The sequence below is a fragment of the Tauraco erythrolophus genome, chromosome 6, assembly GCF_009769465.1.
Source record: "Tauraco erythrolophus isolate bTauEry1 chromosome 6, bTauEry1.pri, whole genome shotgun sequence".
In the NCBI taxonomy this organism is placed as follows: domain Eukaryota; kingdom Metazoa; phylum Chordata; class Aves; order Musophagiformes; family Musophagidae; genus Tauraco; species Tauraco erythrolophus.
Window position 1 is genome coordinate 53,512,555 of NC_141470.1, and position 16,178 is coordinate 53,528,732.

A 16,178-nucleotide genomic window follows, 5' to 3' on the forward strand; every position below is an offset into this window, starting at 1 on the left:
TGCTAAGGAGCACTGATACTCTACTCACACCGCCGCCGCTAAGCTTGTTTCACGGTGACTGCCTTGCCAGTGAGCCACGGCAGTTTCACAAGGACGGGCTGTAGCATTAAAGAAATTTGATTCCTGCTGACTGAGCAATGCCAGAGAGAAAAGAGGCATTTTAAACAATTTAATGTCTTTCTTCAAAATCTCCATCTCCAGGCTTTTATCATAGTTAGGATTTCTTTCTAAAGAATTGAGAGCAATTCGTTCAGTAAATATTCTGACACACTTTGTTCTTTCTATAGATAACAAGCACAATTGTTAAAATAAATAATTTATATAGACTTCAACAGCTTGCTCTCAGGCAATCTTGATTAACTTCTGTTGGAGCCAAAACTGAGAAACCCAGTGTCGTTTTTTTCGTCACAGACTTGTCTCTCCACCATTAATCTTTATCAGGGACTCATGTGAGTCAATAGGCACAAATTCTGCATGAATAATTAGAACATTCTGAGCAGATAAACTAGTGTTCTGCAGCACATATGTCTTTACATACATTTTGATGTTTGAAACTATGAAGTTCACGCTAGTATCAGGGAATGGATTTTTCAGTCTTCAAAATTCTTCAAGCAGATAACACAAGCTGCTTTATCTTGGTTTTTAATTGTCAAGTTCAACAGAGGTATCTAAACAAACAGGTCTCAACTGACACAGGTGTCCTCTTCAAGTACTTTGTCTGAATTTTTGTATGTGGATTTTTGTAACCTTAAATTTATTTATATTTGTGCCTCCTTATTCCAAAAACTCTTCTATGATTTTAGAGCAGCTCTGTAACATTTTCAGATGTGCTACATTACTATTAGATATGAAAACAGACAGCAGGACATCTAGATCCTTTCTACTTGTGTAGCTCTAGCTCCATCACACATCGATCTTAAAAAGAATTCCCACTACTGCCATAATGCCAATTAACATTATTTCTACTAAGGCAAAGCTAACTTAGAGAGAGATATACAGAAAAAACATTTGCCTTTAATCCATTAAACATACTGTAAGAGATGCAACATTTATACTTTAAGGAACAGAAAATGCTGCAATTCTGAAGAGTTTCCTTACCTGCTCTACGCCAGAATTTCATGTGTTTAATTCCAACTGTAATCAATTTATCAGGCATATAAGGATTAATCTTAACAACGAAAATCTTATCTTTGCTTCCCCTGAAATGCAGAGCAAAATATTTAAATCAAAATACAACTATTCATATTTTAAAATAGGTCTTGGTTTGAGGTTCTTTTGCTAACATACGCCTTCTCTATCTTGTTAACATTTACTTCCAAATCATCAACAATAATTTCTTATGAGGTGGAAGAAAGCCAAAGAACTAACATACTGAGTCCAGTTCTATTTTCATTACCACTCAGTTTCCAAAGCAGGTGAGTAATTACGTTACTTCAGAAATCCACTAGGTGGCACACTCTTTACAAAAGAATATGCGTTTGCATTCGGTTTAGGTATACGGCATTTAGGCCTCTTGACAGCTCATAATGAAACTTAAAAGCGTCGAAGTTGTAAATCTTATTTAAAAGTCTTTCGTTTTGAAAATAGAGTGCCATTCTCAACCACTTTTAAATTTATTTTTCCATTTTTCTTGTTAGAATAAAACATATGCTGCTGTATCAATTCTAAAAGGAAATTTCAGTTGTTTCTAAAAACATTAAAACCTGTTGTGTGGTTTAGATTTCTTATCATGCTGCTTTAAAATTAACGCCGTGCTTCAGTCTTATAGTTTGAAAAACAGCTTTCAACTATGTTTGCTATCTACGCAAGGAAAAAGAAATGCTTACTAGTAGATTTTTTTTCTTGAAAATACAGAAGAGCCTCTAATCTGTAATTTTTGCTCCCTGTTCCAGAGCAGCAATAATCTTTTGCCTTCTGTCGTGTTCAGACTACTAAATGAACTAGTAGCAAAAAGCATGAACCAGTTTCCTTCCAAAGTCACACTGTAATCTTCAAAGTATAGACACTGCTCTCAAAATTCTATTCAATTCCTCTGAGTAGGTAGAAGGAAAAACTTTTAAAGTACAATTAAAAAAAAAAAGAATTATGTGAGACTGGTGGGTTCAGAGAGTAGGGGGATTTAAAAAAAAAAGAAAAAGAAAAAAAAAAAATCATGTGAAAGGCAGACAAACGAAAGGCCCAAACTACTATCTTCAGAGAAGCCATGGTAACTGGACTTCAGACAAATAACTGCAAAGGGGGTACTCTTCTTTATCTACATCATTTATTGAGGATTTTCATTCCTCAGTGTATAAGTAACTCAAAGAGTGTTTAAAAAAAAAAAAACAAAACCAAGAGAGTTAACGTCATTGAAGAGGAATAATGTATTTGATGGATAAAATGGAAGTTGATACTTTTTAGATTTTATCCGCAGAGAATAATAAATCCCTTTCAAACCTACCTAGAACAGTATGTAGAGTATACATACTGAATCCAGACAGAGTGGGGAAAAACCCACTCACATTACTGCTCTATTTAAAGTAATAGATCCTTAGAAACAATAAAGTCAAAGGTTTCAAAAACATTAGTCAACATCAGAAATAAGATTCTATCTTCTACATTAAAACTCTGTTTAATAAACGCATATGAGATAATCTTACTTAGTTCAACCTCTTGTTCAAAGCAGAGCTAACGTTAAAGTTAGATCAGGCTGCTCAGGACTCAGAAAGGAAAAGGAAAGAAAGCTGAAGAAAAGAGAACTGAGCAAAATGCCTGCAAACTACTATCTGAAGAAAGATATGACCTCTGATGAAAAAGATCTGAAAAAGCAGAGCATACATCATCATCTCTGGGAGGGCCAACAGAAGCACATGAAGTGAGTTTTAAAGAAATTCTTTCAGAACACATTAAATAAATATAAATAAACTTTGTCCTCTGTGTCTTCTGCATCAGTTGAGCTGTCACTGTAATAATTCTTGTTGACTCTATCAGAGCTTCAGTTTTTTCTTCTAAAGGACGTTTTAAGGCTCTGCTAAATGTTATTGCCAGCATCATTTAAGTGATAGAAACTGCCAATTTATGAGAACTATTATTCTTTAACGAATGTATTTTGCTTACTGTCATTCAAGAGTATGTCTAGGTACAAATTTTAAAACAAAGTTAAATACCTACCTTACTGCTGAAAGCTTTTCTCCTTTCTTCCAATCCCAGAGTACAATAGTGTGATTGTCATCTATTCCAACAGAAGCCAATCGTTTCCCATCCGCTAGAAAAATAAATTTATGATTAAGAGAGTAGATAGATAACATTATGTTGCAATAATAAGAAATCATATCAAAGAATATTATAACTTCACAAATATTATAAGAAAAATGTACAAACAGGTAAATAATCATATGACATATACTTAGAGGCGCATCTGTTGTCTGTTTGCTTTTAAACTTGAGTGGTCAATTGGATGGAGTTCAGGACTTTAAGTTATCCTGTCTAAAAACTGCACGTAGATCCTGACACGTATCCCACATTAACCTCCAAAAAAAGAAGTTATTCGTGCTCACTTGTGATCAATGACTTTCTGACATGTATTCACTTTTGAAATTGCTATGCATCTGTGCCAGAATTTGGGAATGGGATTCAAGTCTTGAAAAAGGAGAACCAAAGAAAGGTAAGAAGCATCAAAGACCCCAAACTACTTATCTTTGTGATCACACATTTTCACTGTGAGGCTAGAGATCCTATCTAGTAAATCCAAACCATTAAAGAATAAATAGAAGCCAGTGGAGAAGAGGAAATGCAACATGGGTACAGGAATTCAATGTATGGGGTGCAAAAATCTCAGAAGATTTAACTGTCAGTCTCTAATTAGTATAAGGTGGAGAGAGAGGCTGAGTTTCTGCCCAGAAGAACTCCATAGCTGGACTTGCTAATGTGATACCCAATTGGTCCGCAGGATTTAATTTAAAAAAAAAAAAAAAAAAGCACACCTGATCAATTTGCTGAAAAATTTGCTTACACAGTTGTAACGCAGACACAAGATCTGTGTGTCTGCCTCACACAATCAAAAGAAATCCCAAAGCGTTCAGCTCAGCTACTAAACAGCACAGAACCTGTTCTTGCATTTCCTGATGTGCCAGACTCCGCAGGAGCTCTTTTTAGTGAGTGATCACTGTAAGACAGCCTCTCGCAATTGACATTGATAACTGGATAGTATTTTGAATACAAAATCCTCAGTATAAAGGAATTCCCAATTGCTCATTAGAACCGATTAGCTTGTATTTCATACAGAAAAGAAAAATGGTAGATAAATAAATAAATAAATAAATACTTATTACCTGAAAAATCAACAGCACAAACACCGTACTGGTGATAGCCCTTTAATACTGAGAGTGGTTTTATTGTTTCTGTATCCCAAATGTGTATTGAGGAATCTCGACCAACCTGAAAGTATATATATTTATAACCTCTTTTCTTCATTTCTCAGTTACTTCATACAGTTGTTTAAAAGTATAATATTGATAATTAATTTTAAAAGTATTTGAAAAAATTTATAGTGATAAATTTTTCCTAGTATTATTTCTCTCTGGCTAGCAGTATACTATTCCTCCTCCTGCTTTACAAATACCCCTCCCCAGCTGGTTCTTTCTCCCCTCCAAAGAACTTAGGTACATGAATCACAATTAACTAGAGTCTTCTTGGGGGCAGAGGGGGAAGCCCTTCATTGATTGCACTGTGGCATATTTATTCCATCAATTCTCTATCAATCATTTCCTATCTAAAAATAAACAGTTATTTTTACTGCTAGTACATAAGATACTCTATGTTTGAGAAATCAAGGTGACTTCTATTTGTTTCTGGTGTTATTACAAGTGCCAACAAGTCAGATTCTAATGCACCGGTATCTGTGGAGTAATCTCCACTAGAATGGCACTAATGCAGGTAACTAGAACTTGACAAGAAATGAAATATAGCTTACTCTTTTCAACTATGTATAAGCATTATTAGTCAATATTTACAAGATTATTTGCTATTCCAAAGGTTTTGCACCTCAGTACACAAAAAAGAGCTGCAAAACCAGAGGAGCACTCTCCTGTGTTTAAGACCGGGGGCAGGACCCAAGAAAAACTAGAATCTGTTTCTGGTTTTGCCACAAACTTAATACGTGATGTTTGCAAAGCTTATTGTAATATCTACTAACAGAAAAATCTGAATCAGTGTTGTATGGGGAATTTGATTACTGCATTACCTAATTTCTGCAGATTATGTAGTATACAACAGTATATAATGTGTATATATAAAAGAGTATATAATTGAGTTTATCGTCAAGCTGATAGCATACGGTATTTTAAAATACAGTAAATCCAAGCATATCTTTATTCATAGTCTCTACTACTCCAAAATTAAATAGAATCAATTCTCATATTTAGGGCTTTAATCTCTAAACTGACCTGCAAATTTATGTTAATCTCAAAACATTTTTTCACAAATTAAGGGCATTATAAGTGTATTTCTAATAAAAATTTCAGTTCACATATTATTATAATATAATAAATTGGAGAAAAACAACAATTATAATAATTATAAAAATAATTTGAAAAACCTGAAACATCAAAACAAACCTTCAAGTCCTGGTGTATAAATGTCTATGGGAAGTGACATTTGTCAAAAAACACGAGTGAAAAAAATTTACCTAAAATTACTCTCTGGTGAAATATAAAATGAATTATTATAAATACTTTAGCAATATTCATAACTGTGTTGCATGTACAAATAGTAAATAGTTTGGCTATAGGTGATAAAAAATATACAATGCAAGAAACTAAAATGCCAGCTGCTAACTTCATGGTATGTATTAAAACATTAATATAGTAACAAAATGGCTAACTTCACAACTACGATACTAAAAAAATATTATTTGAATTGCACATTTCCTCCACTTCTTATCACGAAGAAGCAATATAATGCTGAATAAAAAAAAAAAATCTATTCTGAAATAAAAAAGAGGACCAAAAAAAATATCAACTAAAGACTCTTCCCAGAATGAATATAAAGAACTGGAAAACAGACTTCTGTTGCAGTTTTTTAACATGATCACATCTGCAACAGAAACGCAGTCCTTCACATGAATAAATGTAGACTGGACCTCCTTACTCCAAAACAGGCTTTTCTAAATTCAGTAGTAACAACTTCAGATTCTTATTGCAGATAAACATGCATCCTACCTGGCCTGTTGCCACATAGTCTTTTAAGGGATGAATAGCAAGGCAAAGAATGTCATCATCATGACCTAGATAAAAGCGCTGCGTGTTCTGCTGTCGATTGTACACCACTCCCACTGCTGCAACATGGTATACAATTTCACCCGTCTGAGTGTAAAATAAATTGCTTCGACAGTCGTAACCTCTGTAACTAATAAAAGAAAAAAAGTTTGTTCATCAAAGTCATAACCTTCATACTGAAACTTTGAGATAAAATTATGCAAGACGCATTTAGCACGTGTGAAAACTCAGAGTACTTACCAATTACTCTTTTGGTGTATTAAGATTATTAACATATTTTCCCAAAGGAACATCAATTTATCAATTGCTTTTAGTATTCAGACACCAGTTCTGCGAAGCATTAGTATGAAAGTGGCTGCTATTTAATAGTTACTCTCCACAACTAGTTTAGAAGAGGAAGTAATAGCTAGTAATTTTCCGAATCACATGGAAAGTTTGGACATGTAACACGTAATTAAATGAAATACCCAAAACTATGGACGTTTTCTGTCTCTTACTGCTCAAAAATCAGGCAGCAAAAGTTACCACAAGAATGCGGACAACACAGATATAATAAAACTGAAAGTTTCTGGAAACTTGCTAGCAGAAAACAAACACATAAATTTTCTCCCATCTCAGTTTCTTTTTTAAAGTAAAATCTGTCTCCTTTCTGTGCTGATACAGTAACTGGCATGAGTAGGCCAATTCCCAACTGAGGTCTGTACGCACTGCACACACATTTCCTCCTAGGTGTGATTAACATTCAGTACCCCATAAAAAACAAAAGTGGCGTTTTCAAAAGGGATAGGGTCCTACTTTCAGAAGTAATTTAAGAGGTTGAGAAACCTAAAAAAAACGTAAACAAACAAGCAATTTCAAATTAGTGTTTTTAATAATGCTATCCTTGGCAGTCAATGGAGCTAACATTTAAAAATGTGTAATTTAAATTCATTCCTTCCTTTCTTCTGATATAAACAATACTCCATATACTCCTGAGACATCCTTTTTCCATGCTATTAATTTCCCAGCTAACTTCTTTCTGTTCTTTCTTCTCTTCTTACGGATCTTCACTAAATCAACTTTTTAATTATTTTACAATGATGCAGGCAGAATCATATAGATAAATTTACAGGAAGGGAATGACACTTGAATGTGTTTGAATTGGCCATAAATTATCTTTATTTAGGGATCATAAGGCTCTACCTAAGTATTTCTGCATCCAACTTCCAACTGAACTAGCTGAAAAAAGCCCTAAAGATGATCAGCAAGTCATTCTTGGCAAACAAGATAACTAAACTTTCACCATCAGCACCTGCAGACCAACAAAAATCTCTAACATCTGTTATACTTTTTATGATACTAATTTATTTCCTTATACAAAAGCATGTACCATCAGAACAAATTACACTATTTTTCAGAAGAAAACAAATGCAGGAACTTTTTGCAACAGGGCAGGTCTTTACATTATCACATGAGACAAAGATGTATCCGTACACGTACGGAGAAGTGTCATACAGAAAATGAATGGGGTAGCATTAAGACAATTACTGCATATGAGACACTTAGAAGGTTTAAATGACACAGAAATTATGCAGTCCAGGTAGAAAAGTCTTTCATAAAATTATATATATTTATAGCCTTCCTTGTGTACGTGGTGCAACCATGCACTGGTCAAGTAACAAATCTTTAAGGCAGTTGACTAACTTTAACTTAATGAATACTATTCTGAAAACTCCAGACACGGATCCATGTTCACAAATACTAGACCTATGCATTACTGCAAAACACCACAGCACGTACCTGGAGCAGGTCTGAACATCCTGTATTTCTTTTGGCTAACTTACACTGCACTCAATGGTACTTATGTCAGATCATATGTGATTAGAGAAAAATTGCTAAAATCATCTCACAAAGTTTTTAAACAGAGCAGCAGATGGTCCACGTCCATTCCTCCCCAGAGGCAGAATGTTGCATTTCCCCTTTTTGAAGTTCATGAGGTTCCACCCTGCCCAGATCTCCAGCTTGTTCAGGACCCTCTCGATGGCAGCAGAGCCATCTGGTGCACCAGCCACTCCTCTGTTTTTATTGTCTGTGATACTGTGAAGGCCAAAGCTGGGTCTCGTTAGATCACCAACAAGCAAAGTGAATTTCTTAAACCAGCAAAAACTGTGACGGCACAGAAATAAAAGCTTTTACACACATCTCCCCACTGTTTAGATTGGTATTCACATGCAGGTTCTTAACTTCAGGTTTGGTCCCAGCCCAGCAACTTTTCAGTGTCTCTCTCCTGAGTTACTGTCCCTTCAAAGATCTCCCTTTCCACTAGATGAGGCTCAGCTATATGTCTGCTTCCTGCTCTTCTCAAAGCGACAAAAAATTTAGACTCACAATACAGGTGCAAACTCTTCAGTCATGCTTCTCTCTCCCTCCACCCACATCCTTCACTAACAACTTCCCCCAGCGGCAACATGTGCCATATTTTGAAGCTAATTTCTGCTGACCTAAAGTGCTGCCTGCTTGTCCTGCCTGGCTGCACCCTTCTTTGATGTTCAGTCACTAGTTTCTAAAGGGAAATAAGGAGGCCTGCATGGATGAAAAAGGAGCTCCTGGACCAATTCAGACACAAAAAGAAGGCCTACAGGGGGTGGAAGCAAGGACAGGTAGCCTGGCAAGAATACAGAGAAATTGTCCGAGCAACCAGAGATCAGGTTAGGAAAGCTAAAGCCCTCGATAGAGTTCAATATGCCCAGGGACATCAAGGGCAACAAGAAAAACTTCTATAGATATGTCAGTGATAAAAAGAGATCTAGGGAAAATGTAGGCCCTCTCCGGAAGGAAACAGGGGACCTGGCTACCTGGGATATGGAGAAGGCTGAGGTGCTCAATGACTTCTTTCCCTCAGTCTTCACTGGCAAGAGCTCCAGCTGCACAGCCCAAGTCACAGAAGGCAAAGGCAGGGACTGGAAGAAGGTAAAACCCCCCACTGTAGGAGAAGATCAGGTTCGAGACCATGTAAAGAACTTGAAGGTGCACAAGTCCATGGGACCTGATGAGGTGCATCCGCGGGTGCTGAGGGAACTGGCAGATGAAGTTGCTAAGCCACTATAATCCATCATATTTGAGAAGTTTTGGCAATCTGGTGAAGTTCCCACTGACTGGAAAAGGGGAAACATAGCCCACATCTTTAAAAAGGGGAAAAAAGAAGACCCAGGGAACTACAGGCCAGTCAGTCTCACCTCTGTGCCTGGCAAGATCATGGAGCAGATCCTCCTGGCAACTATGCTAAAGCACATGGAAAACAAGGAGGTGATTGGTGACAGCCAACATGGCTTCACTAAGGGCAAATCCTGCCTGACTAATTTGGTGGCCTTCTATGATGAGGTTACAGCATTGATGGATAGGGGAAGAGCAACTGACATCATCTACCTGGACTTGTCCAAAGCATTTGATACTGTCCCGCACAACATCCTTGTCTCTAAACTGGAAAGACATGGTTTTGATGGATGGACTACTCGGTGGATAAGGAATTGGCTGGATGGTCGCACTCAAAGAGTTGTGGTCAACGGTTCAATGTCCATGTGGAAGCCTGTGATGAGTGGTGTTCCTCAGGGGTCAGTACTGGGACCAGTGCTATTTAACATCTTTGTTGGAGACATGGACAGTGGGATCGAGTGCACCCTCAGCAAGTTTGCAGATGACACCGAGTTGTGTGGTGTTGTGGACACGCTGGAGGGAAGGGATGCCATCCAGAAGGACCTTGACAGGCTGGAGAGGTGGGCCTGTGAGAACCTCATGAAGTTCAACAAGGCTAAGTGCAAGGTCCTGAACACGGGTCGGGGCAATCCTAAGCCCAAGTACAGGCTGGGCAGAGAACGGATTAAGAGCAGCCCTGAGGAAAAAGACTTGGTGGTGTTGGTGGATGAGAAGCTCAACATGAGCCGGCAATGTGCACTGGCAGCCCAGAAAGCCAACCGTATCCTGGGCTGCATCCAAAGAAGTGTGGCCAGCAAGTCGAGGGAAGTGATTCTGCCCCTCTACTCTGCTCTCGTGAGACCTCACCTGGAATACTGTGTTCAGCTCTGGAGTCCCCAGCGTAAGAAGGACATGGAGCTGCTGGAGCGAGTCCAGAGGAGGGCCACAAAGATGATCAGAGGGCTGGAGCACCTCTGCTATGAAGACAGGCTGAGAGAGTTGGGGCTGTTCAGCCTGGAGAAGAGAAGGTTCCGGGGTGATCTTATTGCAGCTTTCCAGTACCTAAAGGGGGCCTACAGGAAAGCTGGAGAGGGACTTTTTACGAGGGCATGTAGTGACAGGACAAGGGGCAATGGCTTTAAACTGGAAGAGGGCAGATTTAGATTAGATATAAGGAAGAAATTTTTTACATTGAGAGTGGTGAGGCACTGGAACCGGTTGCCCAGAGAAGCTGTGGATGCCCCATCCCTGGAAGTGTTCAAGGCCAGGTTGGATGAGGCTTTGTGCAACTTGTTGTACTGGAGGATTTCTCTGCCCATGGCAGGGGGGTTGGAACTAGATGATCTTTAGGGTCCCTTCCAACCCTAACCATTCTATGATTCTATAATATACAATGACCTACAGTAACTAAGAAGAAAGAAAAGAAAAATAGCATATCACAGTATGCAACATCGACAGTTTAAGGACATGACAACATTCCGTGAGGGGCAGGGATTATAAAGGCAAGCACAGTGCCAGAGAAGATATCCGGACCTATCGTTGCTCAGACGTCATTTTCCTGTTCTTTCACTCTGCACTGCACTCTGTTAAAAATACTGGATTTCCTATGCAAGTGGAGGATAAAAAAGCAATTTAAAAAAAGCTCAATATGCACTCTAAATGAGAGTATTTTAAAAAGCATCCATGAAAATATGTATGCTGAAAGAAATAATGCTTTAGAAATACTGGACATTGAGCAATTTCTTACAAGCTTAGCAGCCACCTATAAAAGTAAAAAGCATTAAGACAGCAAAAGGATTTCAGATCCTTTTACTTGCAACCCAGAAATTCAAAATTTTCCCAGCTCCTGTCATAATGATAGCCTATATAGCCTAAATTAAGCATACTGAAACCGAGTATGTTAATGCCATAATGCCATATATCACAGGACTACGCAAAGCATCCAAAATCTATCTAGGATGCAGGAAAACAGTTCTTAGTACTCGTATCTGTAACTTTTTATGATCAGATGTTTGGATTTTAGTTCACTTCCTCCAGTTATAAAAACAAAATAGGTACACAATCAGTTGTTTACAATTAAAATAAAACCTATTATGCCAAAATATCGAGCAGTACAAACAAAGACGTTTTGTAACCCAGTTAAACACATCTGGTCTTTCCCACATGCCAGTTTACTAACTCTGGGACTGTATAGGTACATAGGTACTTTTCATCTGAAGGATAAAGCAATGGGCTTTGACAGTCCAAGCAGAGTTGAAAAGAGGCACGTTTCAGTGTAGAAGATCATTGCCTGAGAATATGCTACACACCTCCAAACTATTTACATTTCCGTATTACTAAACCAATTTTGAACTGACATTATTAGCTAATCTCAGAAAAAGCATGAAGAGAAACAATTTCTTCCCATGCAGAAAACAAGCTACATTAGTAATTTACGAGGCATCTTGATTAGCAACTAGAAACTAAGTAATAATGAAAGCAAGCTCTGGGTCATAGTTACTGGATAATACATAACAAGGCACAATAAATGTAACACCGCATTCTGCAGTAGTTGATATTTTCAGCAACAGGCAATCCAACCATCAATCCAGGACTGATCCAAGTTAACATGACAGTAACTTTCAGAACAAAAGATAGCTACCTCAGTACTACATAGGAAAAAAAATTTTGCCCTTACCAAGGTCATGAAGAGCAGGGAATGGATTCAGTTTGAGATTAAGACATGTAAATGTAGGTGTTCACACGTGTGTTATATATATTATCACCTATAATTTAATCAACAGTGTTGTAGTCAATACAGTCAACGGAACCTGCAGGGCTACTCATCTGATCAACTAGTCAGCATTTAATTTTACTTGAGCCAAATCACTCCTTATGCTCCACTGACTACTGACTGGATGTCTACTGGCTGTGAAGAAAGTTTAGATACACACATAGAACCAGGTACTTTTAGGCACACCTGAAGCTGGATCCTACCCACAGCTGCAAGTTACACACCTATAGCCAACGAAGGGGCAACTTCACAAGTGCTGTCCCCTCTGGGAAACGAGTCAATGTCCATAGTTTGATGCTGCAAGCATTTCAAAACTTGTATGTTTCTCTTCAAAGTACATATGGGAAATTTCTGTCTTTGCCACAAAATTAGAGATTATATTTTTGGTTTTAAAAATACTTCCGCAATGGCAATATTTCCTTAACAGGACCCACTCATAGCCTACTCCCTTCAGATGCTACTTGTAGGTGTTTGTAGCCCTCTGGTACGAATCCACGCAAAATGTCATAAGACTCATTTAAGAGTATGAGAAATCCAGTATCATCTTGAAACCATAACCAAATTTTATCTTACGATAAGGTCAGTTCAATGAATATCCTGAGACTCAAACTAGATCTTGCTTAAATCCTTTGAATATTAAAAAAAAAAAAATAATTCTTGTGAGATCAGCAGCATAGCTTTGAGAGAATACAGGACATAAGTGTTATGTTTGCATCCTGCCAGGAGAAATAAAGTATTATAAGCATTGAGTCTGAGAAAGAGGTTCCTCTGAATATCTCAGAAGATGTATCCTTTTTGTTTCTCCACTGTCAAAGACATGGCAGAAAGAAAATACAGGAATTGTCAAAAAGAGGCCAACCAGGTAATCAATGTAATAACATGTTTCTAATCATGATTGCATCAGATCTCTTAGAGAAAGATGCACTTAAAGATTAACCTGTTAATAGAAGTTGCTTTCTCATCTGTATGAGTCAGTGGCTGACTCACATACTCAGTATTATTGTTTTTATCCCCTTCCAAAACAGGAAGTAACCAGAAGTTTAAAAGATTTCTTACAGGATATGAAGAGATTTTTAAAAAGTTCATCTTTCAAGGCAGTTGACAAATTCAAAACACGAAACCAATGTGCTCAAAAGCAAAGAAAGGAAAAAGAGCTTCCTATTCCCCTGGTTCAAAAAAGCACCACTTTTTACACTTTCAAGGAACATCCAAGACATTTCCATTGCAGCTAAAGAAAGTTGAAGCAAAGCAGATCTCCTGAATCAGAGAATATGCCTATTACTCACTTGGATGTGGGTCACTTTAAAGTTAACAGCCTGGACATTGAGAAAAATCTGTTGTTCAGCATGGATTCTTCATTAGTTTCCTTGATGCCCACTGGGTAACCAGACAGAACACAACTGGACATTCTACTTCTGGTCATTCCTGGATATTCTGGTCAAGCTTCACTTCTGTTGTGAAGGAAATAACAATAATCCCAAAGATCCAGGGCCCTTGCTTGTGCTACATCTTCTTCAGGATCATTTGGTTCGATTCTTAGACCAAATTTTAAAGATTACATACAGCTACCCACCTTAATATATTTTCTACACAGAGAGAAAAATCTTCAACTGAGAATTCTAGAGTGTCAAGAACAGAAAGAAAAAAACAACTTCGTACCAAGCTTCCCAGTTGTCATTATTTCCAAAGCTATTCCACAGACTCCATGTCTCCTACAGACAAAATTGCTGAGTTGAATAATTAACTATTTGGGCCAATTAATTTATTAATCATTCCATGTGGAGCCCTTCTAAAACTGCTTAAGAGTCATTATAAAGACAGACAGTATCAGTAACTTATCTCTGCATTTAGTTATCTCTAAAAAGAAGTTGTATTCCTACGAAGAGGTACTTTTTGAAAGGAAAACACAATATTACCTGACTTTCAATGCCTTAATTTAATAAAGGCTTTGGTTTTGTTTTCTATCAAGGGAATTTATATTTCTGATCATTATTCTAATGTAGTAACATCTACTGCCAGTTGCTTTAAAACACCACATCTTTGTCCTGATGAAAAAGTCTTCACTTACGGAGAATGATGGGAGACTACCAATACTAAAGATGAAATCGTAAGATTTCAAGGATGCATCTGAAAGTCATTTTGTTACTCAAATCTGCACCAAAAAGAGAATGAAACTGAATTTTAACACACTTACAGGACATATTAAGCATTAACTTTAATTCCTAAACTAACAGAGGGAAGTGTAAATGGTCTCAGATTAGTTACAGTTCTCTTTTTTTTAAAAAAAAAACACTGATAGAAACACCACTTAGTACAGAACCAGCCATCTTCAACTACACCAAGTTTCTGTCATAGCTTCCAAAATAATACACCAGAGAACCATTACTTTTCAGACACTGAAAAATATGGGTGATAGCCAAATATCATAGTTAGTCACCTCTATTAAAATAAGAAGTATAAGCTAAAGTTTCAGTGCTAATTCACTTTAGAATTCATGTTCAGAATTAGTCTAGCTTGGCATCAAAGCTTTCTATTAATTTAGTGTAAAATTTTTACAGAAATAAATAAAAACAGTAAATCACAAAGCAACTGACCTAAAAGTCTCTCATCAGATTATAGAATTATAAACACCAATCTACAAAACACAGTCTGCTTGTATACTTTAAAGAATCCTAGTTTTCATACCCATGAACAAAATGTAATCTTATGCTGTTCCCTGGAGCTCGCTCTCGCCTCTTAGAAGCTGCACTTTTTCTTTTTTCTTTGCATTGCTCTTTAAGTTGAGGTAGATCTTCTTTGTAAACCTTTAAGAAAGAGCATACTTATAAATTAAGAGATTCATAAGAAAAGCATGTTTATGAGAATTCAGCTACAGTTATCACCCACAAAAACTTTATACTGACATCATTGGAAAAAATCTCCAATTTCTTCTCTGGGCAACCTGTTCCAGTGCCTCACCACCCTCTGAGTGAAAAACTTCTTCCTTAGATCTAATCTAAATCTGCCCTCTTCCAGTTTAAAGCCATTGCCCCTTGTCCTATCACTACATGCCCTCGTAAAAAGTCCCTCTCCAGCTTTCCTGTAGGTCCCCTTTAAGTACTGGAAGGCTGCAATAAGATCACCCCGGAACCTTCTCTTCTCCAGGCCGAACAGCCCCAACTCTCTCAGCCTGTCTTCATAGCAGAGGTGCTCCAGCCCTCTGATCATCTTTGTGGCCCTCCTCTGGACTCGCTCCAGCAGCTCCATGTCCTTCTTACGCTGGGGACTCCAGAGCTGAACACAGTATTCCAGGTGAGGTCTCATGAGAGCTGAGTAGAGGGGCAGAATCACCTCCCTCCACCTGCTGGCCACACTTCTTTGGATGCAGCCCAGGATACGGTTGGCTTTCTGGGCTGCCAGTGCACATTGCCAGCTCATGGTCTCATCCACCAACACCACCAAGTCCTTCTCCTCAGAGCTGCTCTCAATCCATTCTCTGCCCAGCCTGTACTTGGGCTTGGGATTGCCCCGATCCGTGTTCAGGACCTTGCACTTAGCCTTGTTGAACTTCATGAGGTTCTCAGAGGCCCACCTCTCCAGCCTGTCAAGGTCTCTCTGGATGGCATCTCTTCCCTCCAGTGTGTCCACGACACCACACAGCTTGGTGTCATCTGCAAACTTGCTGAGGATGCACTCAATCCCACTGTCCATGTCTCCAACAAAGATGTTAAATAGCACTGGTCCCAGTACTGACCCCTGAGGAACACCACTCGTCACTGGCCTTCGCTTGGACATTGAATCGTTGACCACAACTCTTTGAGTGCAACCATCCAGCCAATTCCTTATCCACCGAGTAGTCCATCCATCAAAACCATGTCTTTCCAGTTTAGAGACAAGGATGTCATGTGGGACAGTATCAAATGCTTTGGATAAGTCCAGGTAGACAATGTCAGTTGCTCTTCCCCTATCCATCAATGCTGTAACCTCATCATAGAAGGTCA

At 38.1% G+C, this 16,178-nt stretch overlaps 1 protein-coding gene across 3 annotated transcripts in view; it reads right to left on the reverse strand.

The window, feature by feature from the left end:
* Positions 1 to 16,178, reverse strand: part of EML5 (EMAP like 5) — a 117,311-nt gene that overhangs the window by 47,107 nt on the left and 54,026 nt on the right. For all 3 annotated transcript variants that reach the window (XM_086612639.1, XM_086612638.1, XM_086612637.1), the window contains exons 13-17: positions 14,884 to 15,002; positions 6,198 to 6,384; positions 4,311 to 4,416; positions 3,151 to 3,244; positions 1,099 to 1,199 (exon numbers count right to left, since the gene is read on the reverse strand). In XM_086612639.1, the coding sequence (XP_086468765.1) occupies positions 1,099 to 1,199; positions 3,151 to 3,244; positions 4,311 to 4,416; positions 6,198 to 6,384; positions 14,884 to 15,002 (607 nt within the window). The remainder of the gene's footprint in view (positions 1 to 1,098; positions 1,200 to 3,150; positions 3,245 to 4,310; positions 4,417 to 6,197; positions 6,385 to 14,883; positions 15,003 to 16,178) is intronic.